The 23,111-nt window shown below is 36.8% G+C and overlaps 1 protein-coding gene across 6 annotated transcripts; it reads right to left on the bottom strand.

Annotated features, from left to right (window-relative positions):
* Positions 1 to 221: 221 nt before the first annotated feature.
* Positions 222 to 17,294, bottom strand: ANGEL2 (angel homolog 2). Of its 6 annotated transcripts, XR_010024877.1 has the most exons (10): positions 17,161 to 17,294; positions 14,705 to 15,030; positions 10,179 to 10,435; positions 9,372 to 9,441; positions 7,579 to 8,000; positions 6,574 to 6,700; positions 6,058 to 6,115; positions 4,079 to 4,242; positions 2,300 to 2,686; positions 222 to 965 (listed from the first exon to the last, which is right to left on the bottom strand). XR_010024877.1 is itself a non-coding variant. In XM_063114233.1 (9 exons), the coding sequence occupies exons 1-9, from the start codon at positions 17,217 to 17,219 to the stop codon at positions 2,535 to 2,537; spliced, it is 1,635 nt and encodes a 544-aa protein (XP_062970303.1). In that variant the 5' UTR covers positions 17,220 to 17,294; the 3' UTR covers positions 1,387 to 2,534. The 6 variants fall into 6 exon arrangements, 5 of the variants coding, with proteins under 5 accessions (XP_062970303.1, XP_062970305.1, XP_062970304.1 ...); XM_063114233.1 differs by lacking the exon at positions 222 to 965 and having other exon boundaries at positions 1,387 to 2,686; XM_063114235.1 differs by lacking the exons at positions 222 to 965; positions 17,161 to 17,294 and adding an exon at positions 16,972 to 17,041 and having other exon boundaries at positions 1,387 to 2,686.
* Between the last annotated feature and the right edge of the window lie 5,817 nt (positions 17,295 to 23,111).

Raw genomic sequence — 23,111 nt, 5'->3', positions numbered from 1 at the left:
TTCTTTCACCTTTCTTCTTTCACAATTTTCAGACAATATTAAACATTATTCTGGCATAATTTGCCTATCTTTTAGCATCACCATAAATAATAAAGGCTGAAAAGGTAATGAAATAGTTTAGGAGAGGCAACAGGCCAGTGTATACAGCTTAGTACACCTACCACAAAACTTTCAGGCACAGGATGTATGAGTATCATAATTTATTACATAATGTACAGGTACAAAGTGCAAATGACTTGACACCTCTGTTTCTCCAATTCCTTTGACTCTCTGGATCTCTGTTTTTTCCCAAAGAAGGCAAAAGCAGACAGTTGCTAAATTTCAAAAAAAGACAAGATTTCAAACATGCATACTATCTTGATATCAAAAGGTATGGTAAACCCAAAATTTTATTATGCCACAATTTCCTTTTTCATTTAAAACTTGAATAGTATAGCATTTGTGACTGCAAGAGATTTTATTTCAGCAATTAACCAAATTTAATTGTTTCTCGTGGGTAAATACAAGGCTCCAGCATAGCTACCAACTCTTCTGGTCAAATAAAGACAGGTGGGTAATTATTTTTAGTGGAGCTTTAAAAACCTGTGAGGTTACACTGATCTTTTGGCCTCCAGTCCACGAAATAATACTTCATTTGATAGGCTAAAGTAGAAAGCAATTTATTGGATTAACTCTATCAGAGTGAAGCACATGAAATGAGTCTAAAATCACAATATATTAATCAGGATATAAAAAAATTAAATGTTCACAGAGGTTTTTAGGGATGTTAGTCTGTTAACAATGACCTATATATAATAAAGTTATTTGTTAACGAATTCACACAATACAAAGCAGAATTAATCAATGAATTCTCATTTTTCTTTCCCCCATACTAAAAAGGGATAGGGCTGGCTGGTTAGCTCAGTTGGTGAGAGCATGATGCTGACAACACCAAGGTCCAGGGTTCAGATCCCTGTATTAGCCAGCTGCCAAAAAAAAAAAAAAAAAAAAATCTGTAAAAAGGGATAATTATACTGTCATTATAATTTGATGATGACTATATTTGCTAATTAGGATATATCATAATATTCTGCAAGCTATTACTAAAAAAATGTAGAAAATCCTGGAACTACAGTTAATACTGCAAATAAAAACCCTAAGAAGACGTTAAATTAAACATTCAAAAGTATCCACATATCACAATTATTACTAAGCAATCCTTATAACCTGTGTGCCTTCTTTGAGGCTTTCATCTACTTTATATTTTAAAAATAATTATCGTAAGTGTTTTAGTACAAAAACTGTTAAAGTCCAAGACTATTATTGTTTTCCAATTTAAGATGAACATTCTATGAAATGTTTATAATTCAGTGTAAAATTACTACTTAGTAAAAATGCATATAATTCTTTGATTCTACTCTCTAAAAAGGAGAACATTTCCACTTTTTATGTTTTGAAAGTTTTGACCCAAACCCTTTCATAAAGCCAACTACAGGATTTATTAAATCTGCTTGTAACCACTTCATAAAAAATGTCAGCACCATCTCACACTGGTGCATCATTGTAAAAGAAAGTAAAACATTTTAGAAACAAACTCACTAAAACCAACAGTTAAAATGACTACTTCAAGAGGATTAGGGCTCTAAGTTGGTATCTCCACGCTAGAGTTTTACAGGCTTCCTCCCATTTCTGAGGCGTAACAAAAATAATTTTATAGCTGCCAACTTTGTTCCAAAGACAATTCCCCTAATAAAATAAATTTCTACAGAATTGGTTCAGTAAAATAAAATTTCTCCCCCAACCCAGGGATCTTTTCTTCAAACTAATTAGAAAAAAAATGCTAGGGAAACAAAGGCATATCCCCAAAGTCTCTGCCTCTCTCGGGCCCACCTCTGTTTGTTACAAGAGTGAGCTTACATAAAGCACCTTGTCCTCTTCCTAGTTATGGTGACCTGTGTGTCCCAAACATTTCCCCAACAAAATGCAGGCATGGCTCAGGACAGTAATAAGATGGATTAAGCATTCTGTATAATTTAAAATGTATTATCAAGCTGCTTTAAAAATAAGCTAAAATTACTGGACATCTGTGAATGACCTAATGATTTCTGAGATGAACTAATTAGGACTAAACAGAGTTATCCCAATGACATCGGACCTTCTGGAAAGGCAACAAGTTGTGATTTGCAAGAACTCAAAGATATTCTGGACCCACTGTAAAGCTTACCAAAAACACAAAATGAAATTCTTTACTATAAGAATGATGCACTATATTTAAAAATCATTGTCAATTTTACTGGGACTTACAATAAAAAATACTTACATCTCTTTTATGATAAAGAGTATCTAGATCTCACTTGTCATGAAAATATTTTTCATTATTAAAAAAGAAAATTATTGTAAACTTGTTTCTTCTGATATCTGTTTCAAGCATTTAACACAACCTCTTCAAAAGCTCCACAGCGCAAAAATAAACATGCAGACACTCAAAAACAACTTTACATTCTTTGAAAAGCATATACATTGGAAAGAAAATTATGAATGCAATCAAAGAAGAATCAGAGTTCAAGTCTGAACTTAGCCAATAAAGGCAGATGATCTGAAGAGTTATTTTCATTTGGAAGTCCATTAACAGTCCATAAGTCTTGTTCTGTAAGAAGTGACAGTCTAGCTAGAAGTTTCAAGCCACCAACCAAAGCAACTTCAGCTCCTACATTAAAGAAGCATATATATATTTTTAGTGAAACTGTGTCAACAGTTTATTTTAATCACACAAGTCTTTTTTCTAAACAATGATGATAAAGAACTTGAGACCTCTCCAGAAGATGGAACAGTTTTTAGAATATGAATAAAGTTTTGAGTTATAACCTAATTATAATTTTTAAACACACGGCAGTTTCAAACATTTTTTCTATTTCAGATATTTTTTCTATTTCAAGTTCTGCGAATCTTTAGAAGAAAATATCAGTGTAATACCTAAGAATGTCAAGAGTAATTTGAGATTGAGAACTACACTAGAAATTCATTTACCAGCCATTATGCAGTTGTGAAAAACCAGTAAGACCCAGCCACAGCCGTGTAAGAAGTTTATAAGGTGACTGAAGAATAAATTAGTATAATTTAGTACCAGAGTAAGTACCCACAGAAATAGAGTAAAAGATGACATGTTCTCAATAAGAGATTTGAGATGTTGATCCATAACATTCTCCTGCCACCTAGTGAACTTTTGTCAGCACGACAACTGCCAGAACCTTATAAATTCAAAGCAGCAAGCATATTTCATGGAGTTGGTCTAGTGAGAGGAGTAAGCCATCTGCTGAGTGTTAATAATAAGGTAATCCCCAGAAGAAAGGGGGGAAAAAACCCCAAACAACAGAAGGGAAAAAGAAAAGTATCACCAAAAAAAGGGAAAATAAGAAGAGAAAAAACAGCTGCTAACATTTTGGACTTCCATAGTTTTCTGAATATTTTTGGATTTCCAGTTATTTTAAACTGCATTTTCTTCTCCACTTTAAGTCCTTTGGTTAATGTTTAAAATCTGATTTTCATAGACTCATACAAAGGAAAAGTGTTTTATCACCTTTACTTTTTGAAAACATAGTCATATTATACTCTCTTCTTCCTCAGAATGATCCAATATTCCGGGGTCAACGTGACAAAATTTCTGTTGTTGGCAACATAAATATGGTCCCCCAATGAAGGCAGCATGCCTTAGTAAAATTTAAGTAGAAAACTATATGTTGATCATTAATGAGTATATTCAGCTGCTGTCATAGGAAAAACAGTAAATTTACGGCAAGTAAAAACAGAGCAACATGAAAGACCTAAAACTCAGAAGCTGACTGAAACTGGAGGGTGGAACTGAGGATATAATTCTTTGGTAATAACTTCCTTTGGTGTGTTTTATTGCCTCCCTCATCATATGCAGGGAATTAACTGATTTATTCAAATATATTTCCAATCTATTTAAAAATGTTTTTAACTTTGAAATCTAGAACTTCACCTAGACATTTGGCTAACTCTCTCAACTTTCTCAACTTCAGCCTTGAGGTTGTAGCTGCTGTGCTCTCTAGCAGAATTTAAGATTACATGTATTCTTTACCTGGGTGCTCAGCAACATCTTCCTTTTCTGCAGAGTAGAAAATATAGTCCACAGTTATGGCACTTCGGGAATGACAGGTGGTCACTTCTGGAATTCCAGTGTCAGGAAAGTAATGTGAATAAACAGATGACAAGCTGAAATGGTGCTGTAAATTTGAAGATAATCTAAATTGAAAAGAAAAAATGTTTAGCATCCATCAAGTTTTTCATGATTTCTATAAAACTCCTATTTACTTTTTCATTTAATTTCTAGACTAAGATCAGACATTAGGACAAGCTTTATTTAAAAAGACCATGTCTTAATTCAGCATTCATTTATTCATGCAGTGATATCCAAAGCCCATTAACAAGGCTGTAACACATGGGGATAAAAAAGCTCAACAATTACAAAATTTATGTGATTTTTAAATTATTTATAACATGTTTGAGAACTTCCACTTACTAATGAACACGTATTCTAAAATAACTTATAAGCTTTTTGTTGTGCTTTTAAGAAAGAAAATCAAAGTGGCTTTCAGGAATGCTATTTGGAATTTCCCAGACTTTTGATGTCACAGGGGCCATATTTCTCTGATTATTCTTGTTATAACATGTGAAATAATTTTACAGTGCATCTTAAAACAGTTTCTATAATGACTGACATTCACTCCATACTACAAATACATATGATGTTAGCGGTAAACTGTTTAAAGATCACTTTCTAGTAACACATCATGAATTTACAATATTATTAAATGCAAACGGGTCTCCTGCAAACTATCATCTTACTACCAATTTTTCAGTTTACAGGTATAAGCTATGCATATAAACACACTGTATTTATATAGATACTCAAAGTATCTTTTCTTATATCTCATTTTACCATAAAAAGATTTCCAGAATTACTCAAAACTAAGTATTTCTTAGTCTGATTAGCCTTCTTTATTAATATTATTCAGAAAGGTTTTTACTGCATTTGAAGGTTTAAGTCATAAATTTCTAAATATTCATTTAAAAAATTTTAAAAATTGCTTCCTTCTTTCCAGGTTCTTATTTGTGAGATAATATTTTCTTAAGACAAGGTATACAAAATAAAATTGAGAAGAAAGCAGATAAAATGAATGAGAGATGCTTCCAATTTGGCTCCTAAATTTAAATGTTAAAACAAAAACTATAAAAGTGCCACAACATAAAACCATCAACCCATTTCAAGAATCTCCCAAAAAGAACCATTTAAGTCTCTGTTCTGCTGTACAAACACACAGCCCCAAACATTCATGTTTCTTTAGTAAGGAACCCAGGCATCTTCACTTGTCCTTCTGGTGACCTTTTCCTACAGTTTACAAGATAAATAAAAACGATCATCTTTTCTACTGGCATATTCTTTTTTGGATCAGTTCTATACATTTTTTTGAGATCTAGTAAGTCAAAGACGACTACCGATCCTCCTGAAATCTGACAGATATTTTTCTGTGATTTTGACCTTTGTTTAAATATGTAATGGCAATAAATTTCAAAGAGTACTTAAGCTGGTCCTTTTGTAACATGTGCTGTTTCCTTTCATGACACTGCCCAGGCATTAACTATGTATCAAACACTGTGCTTTATATGCTTTGTCTCATCTAATTCTCACAGCCCCCAAATTAGATAAGGAAACTGAACATCAGAAATGTTAAGTTTCTTGCTCAAAATCACACAGCGAATAAGTAGCAGGGGCCGGCCCATGGCTCACTTGGTGCTGATAACACCAAGGCCACAGGTTTGGATCCTATATAGGGATGGCTGGTTGGCTCACTGGCTGAACGTGGTGCTGACAACACCAAGCCAAGGGTTGAGATCCCCGTACCAGTCATCTTTTAAAAAAAAAAAAAAGCAGAATCAGGACTGGAACTCAGGTCTATCTGCCTTAAAAGCCAGCACAGGATACCATCATTTTGGAGCAATTATTTTTTTTATTACACTGAAGTCAGCAAATGTCTACTGTTGCTTTTCAGAACTCACTTTTCAGCTGTCACTAGGACCTCTGTTTTTTCCAGCTCTGTTTGTGTCAGATCACTGTCTATAAAAACAGAAATAAAAAATATTAGTACTCTTAATATGTTGTTTTGTTCTAGTTTGCCTTAGTATAGTCCTCTTACTCTAGAAACAATATTTAAGCCATATCTAGTTTAGATAGTTGCCTAGTTAAATGTTTCATCCTGGAATCTATATGCTTTGACGGTCTCCCAGATTAGGAAAAATAAAATGCAAACAATTCCAAAGCAACATGCAAGTAATTCATGCACAAATAATTTGGGGAGTTCACCTTAAAAAAGGTAAATTTAGAGCTCTTTGTAAAAAAACAGGAATGAGAAATAACTGATTTCATTATATATATTTCATATAATTTCATATATATATATTTATATATATGAATACTCATCCATGAGACTGTTATCCCTTGACAAATTTAGTTTTTTGTCTTCCAAAGGAACACTATTACCCAGCAGACTGCCAAAATGTATTGCACATACTTACCTGTCTTTTCTACTTTTGGTACCTGCTGTACCTCATACACACAGTTCTGTGAGATACCTAGGTTTGGGGGCCAAATTGGAATAGATAAAATTCTTTGTCCCCGTGAAGACTGTTCCTGGCCAGATACCTAAACAAAATTTCAACAGGTACCTTAAGTGAATAGATTTTCAATAGTTTATGTATTGAAAAGCTTGTCTTAAATAAGAGGTAACCCAAGAATGGTAAGTATTACCATTTACGCATTATACTTTTGTGCTTATAAAATCTTATTCAAATACAGTTCAGAAAGCACTTATCATTTACATGAAAATGACTATCTTTTCCTATACGTACTTTTCCCTAATTTGGACATTCAAATGATATAGTTTTGGACACATAGTGCCCCCCCCCCCCCCGCTTTTTGCTAGCTGCACTATAATTCCTGTTATATCAGATACTAAGAGACATCAACTAAGAACTTTCAACTATCACTCAAAATTCCAGTGGTGGAGAGTTTATGTTGGTTAAGCATACCGAAAATCAAAAGATCTAAAGCAAGCATAAGAAACCACAATAAAAATAACATGAAATAAATTATACTATGCTAAAGGATTAAAGTATTTATCATTATGTTAAAAAAAAAAGCTTATATAATATTAAGTTACTGTTTTTCCAACCAGATTGCCCACATCCAGCATTCAAAATTCTTTCCTGCCACATTGTAGAGGCAGTTCCTTATTTGTGAGGTATCCATGTCTGTCAATGATTTTATTTTTCTTCTCTCTCATTTTGGCTTTTTGCTGTCTGTTAATTCCTCCCAACAGTATGTTGCCACAGATAAATGGAAAAGATGAAATTCAACCAAGTGAATATAATTACTTATTCCTATTTGTGGAAAATCACTACAGCTTGGTAAAGTGAGGTATTGGATATGTAAGGCTTTCAAACATCCATGTGATGCCTATCCTCACATTACAACAGAGCACCTGAGGCCACCTCCCTAACAACGATGAAGCAAACACTTACCTTTCCTATGGCAAGTCCTTTATAATTCAATTTTCCTTCCTTTATGAAACTATAGAGTGGAGAACCAGGAACAGAATTAAAGTCACCACACATAACAATAGGACAGAAGCTGCCATCTTTCTGATGGGCAACACTGGAAATCTCTGCCAGTAGCATTGCCAATTGGGTCAGCTTAATATCACCTCGCCTTGGATTATACAACAGATGTGTATTAGCTATACAGATCACAGGAGAGGCAGCACACGGACTTTTGGGCTGCAAGAGTAAAACTAATCCAACATTGTCTCTGTCCAACAAAGGAATATCAGGTCGGTAGAATTCCACTGGGTTCACTGATATAAGGGAAAATTTGGAATGTTTGAAGCAAATGGCACAGCCATCAGGTTTCCTTCCTGTTCGCATCTTATATTCACAGTGATAACCTACAAGAAAAAAATGAATTTAAAACAAGGGACTGTTTATATATACACATATACACACACACACACATACGCAAATACATACACACATATATGTCAAAAACACAAAAATATTAGCTCTCCTAATATTTCTGAACAATGTTTACCAAAGTGTATTCTACAAAACATTAGTAACGTAGGATGTTAAGTGTTGGAATCAAAAAGTTTGGGACTGGGTCTGATAGGCTCTTTACTGACAGACTTAAGTCCTTAATATGCTAATGTGCATTACCACTCTACCATTTCCACCCTAGTAAAACAAAGCCATAACAATATCAAGGCCTTATAATTACCCCACCCCCACCCCCCGCCCCATATCTCTGCTCTTTTTGCCTGTAGCTCTTGCCACCTGACTCCACCAACCACACTGGACTCCTCACTTGCCTCAAAACACTCCAATCTCAGGGCCTTTCCTTTGCCATTTCTTCTACCTGGAATGCTCTAGGCATGGCTTGCTCCTTCACTTCCTCCAAGTCTTTGCTCAAATGTCAACCTATCTGATCATTTTGTTTAAAACTGAAGCCTTCCCCTTTCCACTTTCCCGCTCTTCTCCAGAAAATTATCGTTACTTAATACCCTACTTACTATATACTATACAATTTATTAAGTTGGCCTTTCTCCACTTAAATGTATACTCCACAAAGGAGAAGACTTTTTTTTTTTTTTTTTTTGTCTTTTTCGTGACCGGTACTCAGGCAGTGAGTGCACCGGCCATTCCTATATAGGATCCGAACCCGCGGCAGGAGCATCGCTGCGCTCCCAGCGCTGCACTCTCCCGAGTGCGTCACGGGCTCGGCCCAGGAGAAGACTTTTTAAGCATTTTGTCCAATGCTATATCCTCACTGCCTAGAACATTGCATGGTATATAGTGAGCTCTCAAAAAAATTTGCTGAATGAATGGAATGCAAAGCAGGCACATTTCTCAAATTTATGTGATCACAGATGACCTGTTTCTATTTATTCATCAAACAGGTTTTTAGCTTCTATCCATTAGGCACTGGTAGACACTGGTGTTATAACGATGAACTAGACAGAATGGTCCCTGATCCCATGCAGCTCAGAATCTTAGAGGTCCACTGGTGGGCAAAGCAACGACAGGGAAAGGGAGCTATTAAGAGATTCTTATATACCTTTCCATTTGAATTCAAATTATTTAACAAATAAAAGTCCCTATCTGAATATTTCAATATTTTCCTGACCTTTTGAAATAGGTATTAAATTTTTAAAATTAAGATTTTTAGCCAAATACACCACACATCTTTGTTAGCAAGTTATGCTTTAATAACACACAAATCTTCAAAAGTAAATTTGGCTAAAATAAAAGTTACATTGTACCCAATGATTCCAAACTTGGCCTGATCTCTGTTCCATAATGATCTTCTTGAACTTCTTGCAAACAAAGTACCTTAGAAGAAAAAAATGACATGAATTAAAATACAGAGATGCAAATATAAATTTTCTGGTACTCTCACCTTTAAAAATAGGATTTTAAAATTTCAAACCTCATAAGAGTTGAAATAAAAGATTTACAATCCTTTTTTCTTGTTATTTATAGATCTACCAAATTAATGTTTCTTAATTTGATCAACCGCAAAACCCTGGCCTTTAATCACATGGAGCTCTTACTATCCAAAATTTTTACTTTACATGTCAGGGTATTTTTCCAGAATTTACATGTTCATTAATTCTAATCTTTCAGGTCCTTTCCTAAGAGGCTGATTTCTTTGAATGCCATCATCTAGATTAAATTTTTGCATGAATTATCAGAATTTCAAATCAAGAAAAAAATAAAAAATAAAAAAAATAAAAAAAATAAAAAAAATAAAAAAAAAAAAGAATTTCAAATCAAGAGAAATATTTACTGAATACTTAATGTTACCAGTCCATCTCAGGACAGACTGATACTTAAAACTTTTGAATACTTTTTGAAAAGATAGATGATTATTTATACCAACGACCATTAACAAATGATTCTCCAGAAGCCAAGATAACCCTACTAAGAACTATTCCATCACTATCCTTAAACATCTTCCCTTCTTACCCCACAAACAAAATGGTTAAAATCATTTAGTTCACAAATGCTCAAATGAAACACTTAACCTTTTTCTTGTGTGAAGAATTTTGATAATATTTTGCACTTACATCTGCATCAAAGTGTTTAATTTCTTTCAGAATATTTGGAAACCTAAAACTCCAGTGTAATACTGGCCTCTGGCAGTGTTTATAAAGGTGTGAATTATCTTCCAACAAATCTTGTGAAAGTATATTATAGGACATCACTGAAAAGTCAAAGTTGTTCTCATTGTCTTCACATTTGGGGTCAACATTCTTGTCTCCTAGGATCTTCGTTTTTTCTTTATTATGGTTACATATATATTCCCAATTCCGTTTTATTGTGCCTGTTAAAATATATTGAACAAAATATAAAAAATTAATCAAAAACTGACCATATATTTTCCTATGTATTTTTTTGCCTTTAAAAAATTCCCGTAGACAATGAATAGAATGGTTTTTTGTAGGAAGTGGCAACATAGCACTGAATAAGCAGAAGTTGTCATCGAACTGACTACAAAGGCAATAAAATGATGTATTGACTGACCAGGAAATATAAAACAGATTTAAAAGGATCCAGCAAGTCATCTGGAGGCTGAGTGAATGTGCTAATAAAGCTAAGACGAAACACGAGTTGTAGTTTCTCACTTCTCTGTAGTTAAGAAGTAGCTCTGCCACAGACATGCTCAGAAACTTTATAACCATAATATATGTGTACATCATAGTTTGGTTTTCAATAAGATGATTTCACATTGTATTTTATTCCCTATTAGTAAGATAAAATCATCACATAATTAAGTTCCAGAAACAACTTTTAGTTCAGAATTCTGGTTTACATGTAAATGAAGGGTACATAATGGCAATATATGAACGCAGCATTTAGTGCTAAAACACTAAAGTAGAACAATGCAAATAAAAGAAATCTTTTTAATGCAGACCAAAGCAAAAGTTAAACGTGACATAGTTATAGGATGCTAGTAAATGATAATGGCTGGTTGACAAACCTAGCCTGCAACAACAGGAATGTGTTATAGTTTATATGCGGTAAAGACATCATGTACTCTGCAAAAGTGATGAATAGAAAATCGAGAAGCATGAGATTTTGCCATTATAGGTAATCCTCTACTTGGAAATGACCACTGCACATGTGTGTATTTACCTTTGATCTTGTTTCCCTCACCCCATCATTAAAGAGTATACTTACTGCCATGGAAACCAAGAAGAAAAATGTGAAACTTTTAGAGAATCTATGTGCTCAAAGGAAGAAGGGGAAAACAAGAAATGAGAAAAACATGGGAAAATAGATTTGGAGATGGGCTCCCAAGCACGATTAGATTACATGAAAACTCTCAGCCCTAGAATATCCCCCTCTATCCTGCATGAAGGTTTTCACTTCACTGGATTACAATGCCTAAAATACCAGCAATTAAAAATTAAATTAAGGTTTAAATATTCTATACACTCATACATGGGGTGAAAAAAAACGACTAAAAGGAAATATACCAGTATTTTCAAGAGTAGTTATCTTTGAATGGTAGGATTGTGAATGATTTTTCCAAATCTTCTACAATGACAATATATTTACAATCAAAATATCAATATGCTATATCAAAATGCCAATGAAGGAATAATTTTAAAATACCTTCTAGCAAATTAGTTTAATCAGATTACTTTCCTCAATACATAAGTAGCTGATATCTGCTCCATTAAGGGAATAGAAATTTTGACCAGAGGATAAAAGAGAAAGATGGTTTTTATGACTAGTGAGGTCTGGGTGGAACAAGGGAGTTGGACATGTAAGATATCATGAAGTACTAGGAGAAGGGTAAAGAAAAAAAGGTGGAAAGAAACAAAACCAAATTAAACAAAAGTCTTCAACTATTATAGAATTTTGCCTAGAGCTTGTCCTATGCCTAGGTAAGAGAAGGAAACTATCCTTCACTGAATATTGAGAATCCTAGGCTGGACAGTTAGCTCACTTGGTTAAAGTATGGTGCTAATACACCAAGGTCAAGGGTTTGGATCCCTTTACTGGCCAGCTGCAAAAAAAAAAAAAAAAAGAATCCTACCCCCAAAGGCTCAGAATTAGGGTTAATTGTACCAGCTCTGTGGAGACACTGAGATTCATAGTTTCTATGAGGTAAACAGATCTGATCAAGTTTTCAGAACACGATTCATTAATAAACTGAGGACTGTCTATGACAGTTTAAGCCACAAATCAAAGTCATATGTATACAAGATGGAAACAGCTCTAGCCATGCAAACAAAATGTAAGTTAAGTTATACATAAAGCACTACCCTGGTGTCACTGCCATATTAAAATATAAAAGATGAGTGTCTAAAAAACTCATATTTCCTTATGAAATATGTACATGTAATGGCATATAAATACATTAAGATTTTTATAGTTCTGGAAATTAAAGAGTTTGTAAACCAACTCTTTTTGCAATTCCACTTTTTAAATAACCAGGACCATTGGATTATCTATTAATACAGTGGCTTTCAAACTTCTATAGCTTGTAGAACCCTTCAGCATTACTTTTGATACCAATCTTTGGCATGTTGGGACTGGGGCTGGGATGATGGGGTAAACACACATTTTATCCTGACCATATTTGCTTTTAAAAAACTTACAGAAATGTGTTCAAATGCTAGGGTTCCATGGAAGACAATTTGAAAACCACTGATTGAGTGGACAGCCTTTGGCCTTCATATACTTCACAACATAAATGCACACTACAAAAGCTTATATACCTTCCATGTCAGGAGGAACAAGGTGTTCACAGCAGAGAAGACAGATGAATCAAAGAAAGTAAGCAATACGCCTGATCGGGTTTTTAGGGTGCCTAATTAAAAAGTCATAATTGTGTCACACAATCCTTCAAATACCACTTTAAAGTGATAGGCAAGTTAGCAATGCTGTTCTCTTGATTGAAAAGTATTAGTGAAATATCAGAAGTCACAAACATGGCTTAACGAAGAGCATTTTCCTTATTCACAATACCTAGGAAGAATGGACACATAAAGAGTCAGGTTGCAGTCAAGGCTCATCAGTATGTAAATGTCACTTCCCATCCACTAAAGGGAAAACACTACCACAAGCTTCTGAGTACCTACTATGAAGCCAACAGTGTGTTAGGCACTTTGACATATCTCATTTCATCTTCAACAGACTTTCAGAGTAGGCACTATTTTACATTAGGAAACCAAGGGACAAAGAAGTTAAGTAACCTGTCCAAGTTCACACAGTTAGTGGTAGAACAGAAATGAGAGCAGGAGTGGTTCCTAAGCCCACGCTTATATCACTATGCCATCTGAGAACATAACAGATTTATAAGAGGCTGAACAAAAGAGGAGTGTGCTGACCTGATGAACAACGAATATATGAATGAAAAGCAATCGGACGTCATACAGCCCTAGATTACTGTAGATCATGGGTTGTTCTTAGGAACCTAATTTTAATGCCTCTAAATACACATTTCATTCATTCAAACGAGTATTTCTTGTTTATCTCCATATGCTGTGGTAAAATATTACACAAATTGATTTTCACTTTTGGGTGCTTAGAATTTCTACTTATATGTGTTTGTTTTTTTCTAACTGGGTTCTTTGTAACTGTGTAGCAATAAATTATACACTTATTTGAATATTAGTTTAATAACTCCGACTGAAACCCAGTTGAAGCCTGTAGATTACTTTCTAGTAACAAGGCAGAAGGAACCCAGAGAGCATTAACTAATTAACTCTTCTAGCTCTGACTTCAATAAGACTCACTCTGAATGTCTTCCTTTGACAAACTTATATGTCAGCTCCCTACACATTAACACTCACACAGCCTACTCTCAAGTATCTTCAGAGAAATTATTTTCACTGAAAACTACAGTTCAATAAGAAAGACAATTCCAAATTCTACTTAGATACCTCATTTATACTTTCAGGAGATGGGGATAGGGGCAGGGCTTGTGGCACAGAGGGAATCAAATAAATTGTTTAGAGTAAAAAGGACATAAAAAAATAGAAGTAATCAACATTTTTAAAAAACCTGTTTCTTAAAGTTGAGTAAGATGTGGCTCCTTTTCTAAAAGATATTTCCTACAGACTCTCAAGATTTTAACTATAGATCCCAATTTGAGAAATACAAAGTTAATAAAATCTTATTCTATAAGAAAATCTTTCATTTATGATTGTTTCAATTTCAAAGAGTCCTTTTATCTTATATGAAAAAGTTAGCATTAAAAATGAAAACACACAATTAAATTCTTTTAGACCTGTGAACTTCCAAGAATACATCACCAATCTCTAAGACATCTAAGGACCTTTGTTTCAAAAACATTGACTTAAAAGTTATTCTTAAGTTAAACTTACTGTTTTAATCTATTTCCCCATTCTTTTCCAACTTTATTCTTTTTGTAGAGTCACTTCTGTTCTTACAGCCAGAAATACACAGTTGAAGATAAAAATAAAGACTTCATTTAAAAAAGAATTTACTGTTCCTAACAGAAAACTACTGGCTAAAAATAACCACCACACACCTTTAAAACCTGCAGGAGGTTTTAAGGATTAGATATGAAAGTTTCAACTAAGTCCATCATTTTTGTCTATCTCTACACCTTTACCTTGGTGTTTTCTTCGTTTTGATGAAGGCTCATCTCCCTCAGAGCTCATGACGTAACTAGAGAGATGAATCAAAGATGTCTGGCTCAGGTTGTCAGGTCTCCAGTTACTGTACTGAAACTGTGTTCTAGACTCAAACAAACAAGGTGGTCTCCAGTTTAGTGAAAAATGCCTACTACTGAAGTATGGGTAAGGAGCACGAGAATAATGTCCAGGCCACCTCATACAACTAGAAATATGTCTGTTCCAGCAACACCTTTGCAGATTCTCCCACGGTGTACTCCAGTCTCTGCTCAGACTCTTCGAGTGATGGGAAAACATGGGGTATCTAAAAGAAATAAATACACTCCTTGAGGTACCACTTTTTGTTCAGCTATAGTACACGAAATCTAAATCTATTTCGTCAAGAGAAGATAATGCCTAATAGTCAAAATGTGACTTCTAAATATGTGAAGGATGAGGAGAAAAACACCCATGATTTTTAACTATTAGAATCAATATCTCAATATTCTCTCCCTAAACAATCATGAACAGAATTCTACTTAATATACATAACACAGAATGCCATGCACACTCCCAAAACACCACATATTGCCTCAAAAAGTCCACAGTTCAACTGAGAGATGAATCGAACATCAAACTGATATTCAGAGTAGCTTTCTAACACCTAATAAAACTCAATGGAAAAATAGAATCCACAGCAAACATAATACCTAAATCAAATATGGAACACATACCAGACTACAATTAAAGTGAATCTCTCCTCCAATTTGGGTTTGGAGTAAAAAAAAGTTCCTAAGCAGTTTTTTATACCCTGGTCAGATTTTTCCAAACAGTTGAATATCTAAAAAAACATAAGCCTATCACAACTTCACAAAACTATTTCCCTTGTTAATCAGTGGGTGAATGATTTATTTTTTCTATTTTTCTTTTAAAGCATGCTTCTCCTTGGGGAAAATAAAAGAGGCTAGAGATTACTTACTAGGAATTGACAACACTCCAAACTCAACAGCATCAATTTAACCTGTCATCCAAAATATCTCCAAAATACTGCTAACATTATTTTTAATAGATATATTGCTCTCCGGTGCTCAAGAAAAACTGCAACTTAAGCACCATCTTCTTACTATTTTGGCAAAACGTCTGGATTCAGAGGACTTCTATCCTTTTCTCCAGAATTCATTATAGGTCCATTTCTAACACAATCTCAAAAATGTCCACTTCTATCTCTAAGGGAATTTTGCTCAAATAGTATTCATTGTTATTTGACTTTTATATGTTGTTTTTTCATTTCAATGGCAGTTAAATTTTTTAATATATATATTTCCAGTTTACGTATTCTTGAATTGTTCTCTAAAATCAAATTAATTGTAAATCTTTAAACGCATGACATGGGCCCTCTATCCTGCTTTGTGACAACTGAGAAAGCTACAGGGACTTGGGCACTTGGTCCATGCATTTTCTATCCTAGTAAGAGTACCGAAATATATTTGTGCTTCACTTATTTTACTTGTAGTTATTTAAACAGATGTCTTTAAGACACTGAGCTCCTTCAGGACCAGAGCCTTGTTACTAATTTCAATTCCAGTCTCTTCAGAACTGCCTAGCACAGTGCCGGGCACACAGCGGGTACTCAGGAAACACTGTTGAACTAACTGAATTGCCATCAAGTCTTGGGCCTATGGGAGTTAAAACCAGATCCCCATCACTTATGTAATCAATCATACAGTGCTGTGCTTCCCATGAGTGGTACACCAATCGGGTTTATATAGCACACAATTAAACTTTTTTATTTTTAATATCTATGTACTTAAAGTTTATTAGGGAAAAAACATCAAACCCAAGATTTCCCCACAAGACTCAGGGCGACACTAATGTAAATAGCACCCATTTAAGTGTTTTTTTAAAGTGAGTCAATTTAAAGAAATAGCCAGTAAATAATACTGGTGGAACGAGAATCTGGCAATAATCGTAAAGGCTGGTTGGTATACAAGTGAACAAAGTTTGACACTACCATACCAACAACCCCCCCTGAGCTTGTGTGCGACGCGCGCGCCTCCCGGGGGCAGGCCCGCGGGGAACCGCAGCAGACAGGCGGCCTCTCCGCGGACGGTCAGCTTCGGGGATGTGTCTACGGAGTCTGGCGAGGAGGCCGAGGCTCCAAGGCCAAGCAGGGTCGGGCACAAGCCTGGCCGGCGGCCTTCAAGCTCCGCACCGGGGCCCCGGCCCTCGACGACCCAGCGTCCCGCCGGCTGCGCGCCGGGTTTACCTATCCCTCAGGGTCTCCAGATGATCGTCCCCGCCGCACCATCGCCCAGACCCTCTTCCTCCTCCTTCCTCCCCCAGGCCCGCCGGGCCCGGCCCCGCCCCTCCCCGGGTGAATCCCAGCCGCTCGCCCCCGCCCCCAGGCTGCCCGCCCCTTCCTCCCTCCTCCCTGCGGGTACTCATTCCTACTGACCGGCCTCTCCCCATCACACAGCGGCCGTAGCCCCTCCTCACACAGCGCCACGCTTCCATCTTCCCCCACCGCGGGCTCCACCTCAACCTCTACAACCGACTCCGCGGCCTAAAGCGCCAGGTGAACTCCATCACTCCAAGTCCCGACTCCAGGCGCGGGTGCAAGGCATGCTGGGACGTGCAGTCTCGCCGCCGACGAAATCTCCATCTTGCGCGGTCGGAGTCCCTGAATCGCCTTAACGCTGATTTGCGCTCAAGGAGCATGCGCAGAGCGTGTGAAGCATGGGCAGCCATTTTGGAATAGGGCAAAACACCCGCCCTGCCTCTTAAAGAGACAGAAAGAAAGAGGCCAAGGACTGGACACCTTTAGGTTTATGGGCGGGTGCAGTGCGGTTACTGTATGAAAACTAAGAAGAAAAAAATATATTATTTTAGGGTATTTTTATAATGTACTTGGGGAGATTCGAAAGATGAATGCCCAAGCTAAGGAAATACTCTTCTCTGGGTTCCCATGGAATTGTGGTACCACAGATTTTTGCAATTAGTTTAGTGGAAACACATCCACAGACTTAAATTTTACAAGTATGTGTGTCTTGTGTGTCCACCTCTATCAAACCTGGTATGGGAGTGTAGATTCTTGTAAAACATTTAAGTGGAAATCCCTCCAAGGGACAAAGAGGAAGAGAGAGAACTGAGGAAGAATGGAATGAAGAGAAAAGAGGGGGAAAAGATGCTAGACGGCAGGGCCACTGAGCTGATAGGCTCTTTTAGAAAGCAACGGTAGTCTCACCCTCTCTGCGGTTTCACTTTGCGCTGTTTTAGTTATCAGTGGTCAACTGCAGTCTGAAACCATTACATGGAAAATTCCAGAAATAAACTGTTCATAAGTTTTGAACTGTGCCCTGTTCTTAGTAGCATTATAAAATCTCCAGTCAACCAACTCTCTCCTGCCTATGAGCATGAATCATCCCTTTGTCCAGCATATCCAGTGTACGTGCTACCGGCCTCATTAGTCAGTTAGCAGCCATCTCTGTTATTAAACCGACTGTTTCGGTGTTGCAGTGCTTGTGTTTGACTAACCCTTATTTTCCTTAATTATGGCCCCAAAGTGCAAGAGTAGTGATGCTGACAGTTCAGAAATGGCAAAGAGAAGCTATAAAGTGCTGACTTTAAGTGTAAAGGTGAGAGTTCTTGACTTAATAAGGAAAGAAAAAAATTGTATGCTGAAGTTGCTAAGATCTACAGTAAGAATGAATCTTCTATTTGTGAAATTGTGAAGAAGGAAAAAGAAATTTGTGCATCGTATATATAGGGTTTGGTACATCCACTGGGAATCTTGGAAAGTATCTGCCGTGGACAAGTGCAGACCCCTGTAATTTCTTGGGAAGGCTTTTTTTCTTGTGTAAATAAGGAAATCAGATGTATGTGAAAAACACTTTTTCCCACAGTATATAGATGATTCTTGTTATTTGCAATAGTTATATTCTGTAAAGTTGATGTGAGCAATGAGTTACTGCAGTGAATACTGAGCCATTGTGCCTAAGGGAAATACAGGGGTAGGTTCCTGTGAGCCTCTGGTCACAAATTTTCATCAACTGATTAATATGTAACCTTGTATTATGTGTATTTCTGTTTAGAGACAACTTATTTAATATATATTGTTGATTCATTAAAATTGAACTCACAGACAGCAGCACTGTAGCTCATGCCTGAACATGGCTTATCTAACACATGAATTTTCTCAGAGGTACATCACAGTCTTCTTGCACTTAGAAACAGTAGACAGCACTACACCTAGGGACCATTTTAAATAGCAAAAATCAACAAAAAGCACAATAATGTGAAAAATGTGGTGCTAAATAGACCGTGAAAAGGACACTTGTTTACAATATGAGAGTGCAAACGAGAAGGCAGAGTTGCCTTCATCCTCAGCTGAGAACACACGTCGGGCAACTCAAATTTTTCACTATTCTGCACATGGCTGAGAATGACTACAAATGCACTGTGATAGAGTTTGGATGTGTTGTCCCCCATAAAACTCATGTGGAAATCTGATTCTCTAGTTGGTAATGTTGGTAATGTTGCTTCTTCTCACCATGTGATCTGCTTATACCTACTGGCTGCCTGCCACTTTCCACTATAAATAGAAGCAGCCTGGAGATAGTGTCAGATCCCATAGATTGAGGGCTCCGTCCCCAAGACTGCCCCCAATTCAGTCACCATTAGGAAGTCTAGGCCTCTGGAACTGATCTACTGGCTTCAAGATGGGGTTCCAACAACCTCCTCTTTGGGTTTGATTAATTTGCTAAAGTGATTCACAGAACACAGGGAAACAATTAAACTACATTTACTAGTTTATTACAAAGAATATTACGAAAGGTACATAAGAAGAGATGAAGAGGGTGAGGTATAGGAGAAGGGGCACAGAGTTTCCATGACCTCTCTGGGTGCTACCCACCAGGCACCTCCACATATTCAGCTATGGAAGCTCTCTAAACCCTATCATATGGAAGCTCTCTAAACCCTATCATATGGAAGCTCTGTGAACCCTGTCCTTTTGGGTTTTTATGAAGGCTTCATTACATAGGCATAATTGACTAAATCATTGGCCATTGGTAATTAACTTAACCTTCAGCCCCCCTCCTCTCCCTGGAGGTTGAAGAGTGGGCTGAAATATAACATGTATATATAATTATGGGATATAGAAATTACTTTTGCCCTTTTGCTCTTTTAAAACAGGATTTGGCAATTTGTTGATCACAAGGAAAAGCTTAAAAATGAGGATGAAAATCCAATTTGAAATGTCTCTCAACTCCTACACATGTTCTTATACTTTACTCTCAACCTCCAGATTCTGGAAAATGTTTATGTATAACCTACCAACTATCTCAATAAAAATATCCCAGGTTGTCATAGTAAAATAGTTCTTTCCCCTGAGAATCTTGTAGTCTGGCTCAGAAGTTTTCTTATTCTTTATGATTGTGGTATCCTTCCTTTCTTTTGTTCATACTGTTTCTTATTTTTCTAGCCTAATATTACATCTGGGATTGCTAAAGTGGTAGCAAATTAAAGATTTAGTTTGAAGCAGAGCACATTTAATTAATGGGCTTTGATAGTCAGTAAATCAGTTGTCTAAAGAGGTGATGGAGTCCTCCATGAGTAAGTATTCTACAGTGGTCCTTTATGAAAATATCATAGCACTCAGTCCTTGCTAGAATTTCTAATTTCTTTCCGTAACCTATGTGGGCTAAATTAAGAGATCTTGATGTCCAGAATTTTAAAACAGAAGTACAATTATAGGAATTTGGTAGTCAGGATAAAAAAAATTCACATTAGCCTTTCTCTTCCCTCCACTCCTAAACCCTTCCTTATTCTCATCTCTCTGTCCCAGAATGGGGCTTTACAGATTTGTGAGTCCCTATAATATGAAGACTTGTGGATGTTGTGGAACTGAGCTCATCTCCATCCTGGTCTGTTTTAGGGCTCCTAGAGTTATCTTTCAAGGAAGGTATTAACAAGTAGGAGCTGATCTCAGCAGGGATTCCTTAGACACAGAAGAGAATGGAAAGATTGAGTGATGGAAGGTCAGAGGAGAACATAAGAAAGCTGTATGGAAGAAAGAGCAAAGATGCTTTCTGTGGTAGTCTGCAAATAAAGAACAAATAAATGGCTCTTTGGTGGTACCTTTATCACGTGTTTTGACTCTGCCCATACCAAACCTAGAAATTTATCTTGGAGTAGTGTGTGTGCTTCATGATGGCTAACATCAAGGTGTCTGTATCTTTTTAATCCATTTAATGAATCTTTTGTTTATTGATATCTAAACCTGGGATGTCTGGGATACTTGAGGTCAAAAAATGGTTTAAGAGAATCTTTGAGCTATAATAATATTTTGAAAAATCTAATAGAAAGTTTTTAAAAGTCCACAACAAGGAAGCAAATGTTCACCAGAACCTCAAGAGTCTATTTCTGATCAATATCATATGATCTTGATACGGTTACATTTGTTATTTCATTGTGATCAGAAGCTCAGATCAATAGTTATATGTTGATGACTGAGTGGCAAAGAAAAAACACAAATAATGATAACAATATATTTAAGTAAGTTATAAATCTAATTGGCTTTTGTTTGTGATTCATGAATTGGGGCAGCTTCCATTCTACAAAATAGAATGGGAGTCCTCACTGGGCAATAGCAGAATAGTAGGTTTTGTAAGGTGGGAACAGGGAAACAGAACAATAGAAAAACTGATTGGTTAACATCAGGTTACTTCAAGTTACTTTTTTGTAAGGATTAAAGCAAAGGGAACTTAACTATTATGCTGACTCAGGTAAACTGGAATCTTCTGTTTTTAGGAAAAACTGGTCTGTTTTGGGATCTATGTGCTTTCTTAAAGTTTCAGTTTGTTTATGTGTAGAGCTAGGACTAGGTCTGACAGACCCCTCGATCCTGTTGTCCAAACTGGGTCACAAACCCCTCCACAAGCAGGTCTACAAGCTACGTAATAGGAAAAGGTCCTGGGAGCTGGGGGTGAAGAAATAATACTCTTTATTCAGAGCTAAGAGAAGCCGCCCTAATGGCTTCTTGGAGCATCTCAAGAAGCTTCTCATGTCAGAGCCGTTAGTCCGTTATACTCAAGTCCACAATCCAAAACACCTCTAGCAGGGGCTGCAGCCCAGAGTAGAAGTGGTAGGAAGGGAAAGGTGGAGCCGCAACATGGCCACTGGCCCCAGCCACACCAGATACTTGGCAAGATTCTGAACATCTGAGGGGCCCTGACCAATGTTTTATATTTTCCCAACATGTGGCATTTGGCATGAGTGACTCCATTTTGGCTTGGTGTGGTCTGTTGGGGACTAATGCAAAAGCTAATTCCAAAACAATGGTTTCCAATAATTTCATTTAGCAAGATTCCCCTTTTTGGTCAGGCTCTCACCTAGGTGACAGTGTGGCTGAAACTTAGGTCATTAGTGCTACTGTCAGTTACCATCAATCTGGGTTTTCAGGGCCAAGCCCGTGGCGCACTCGGGAGAGTACGGTGCTGGGAGTGCAGCGACGCTCCCGCCGCGGGTTCGGATCCTATATAGGAATGGCCGGTGCACTCACTGGCTGAGTGCCGGTCACGAAAAAGACAAAAAAAAAAAAAAAAAAAAAAAAAAAAAATCTGGGTTTTCAGTCTTAACGCAACATTCATAGGTTACAGTGTCTTCATGATAATTCATTCCTTTGAGTTTTTGTCATTATAGCTGAAGGGAGACCAATTGATGGGCTGCATGCAAACATTTAAAAGTTCTGAGAGAATACAGTTGATGGATTTTGGATGTGACCAGCGCCATTGTGCACACAATGAGCACAGGATGGCTGCCAGCCTCGTCTTCCACTCCAGCGCCCAGCCCCTACCCGCTTCCCTTTAGGAGAAGCCTCCTGACTTAAACAGAAACTCCTTTTGCTTCTGTAAGGACGCAGTTCTCCACCCTAATCCACTTTAGCATAATGACCCTTCTTGATGGTATCAGCCAGCCCTTGGTGCACTATATAAGCTCTACCACCCCCACACCTGGTGCTGTCCCTCATTTTCAAGGCAGCCCCAGGCTCCTGCCACTTTGAGCACAGCCCAGCAGATTTTCTTCCTTTAATAAAGCTTGAATGGTACGCGGCATCTCGGCTCACTTTCTTTCAACAGTGTACTAGGGAGACTACTATGACTATCAGAAGGATAATACCGAGAGTTTGGAGTTTACTCCTTAGCCAGGGTTCCCAATGAATCAAAGCAACTAAAATTGATTATATCAAAGAATGAGCCAGATGAGGAGTCTACCCATTTTAACTAAGGAGCCTGTTCATTAATTTTTTCAGCTGAGTCTCTGCAATACCCATTGTATTTATACATGTGCAACATGAAGTGTCAGAAACCACACACAATCTTCCCTGTTCAGATAGTAAGTAAACTG

The sequence above is a fragment of the Cynocephalus volans genome, chromosome 11 (assembly GCF_027409185.1).
Source record: "Cynocephalus volans isolate mCynVol1 chromosome 11, mCynVol1.pri, whole genome shotgun sequence".
Taxonomy (NCBI): Eukaryota; Metazoa; Chordata; class Mammalia; order Dermoptera; family Cynocephalidae; genus Cynocephalus; species Cynocephalus volans.
The sequence above is the reverse complement of the archived record's forward strand: the minus strand, read 5'-3'. Positions and strand labels throughout refer to the sequence as shown.

Coding starts and splice junctions, on each gene's coding strand:
- ANGEL2 (XM_063114233.1), bottom strand. CDS start 17,219: ATGGAAGCGTGGCGCTGTGTGAGGAGGGGCTACGGCCGCTGTGTGATG. Junction 10,436..14,704: donor AAAACGAAGAAAACACCAAG/GTAAAGGTGTAG, acceptor ATATTTTAACAG/GCACAATAAAACGGAATTGG. Junction 2,687..4,078: donor AGATGTTGCTGAGCACCCAG/GTAAAGAATACA, acceptor TCTTTAATGTAG/GAGCTGAAGTTGCTTTGGTT.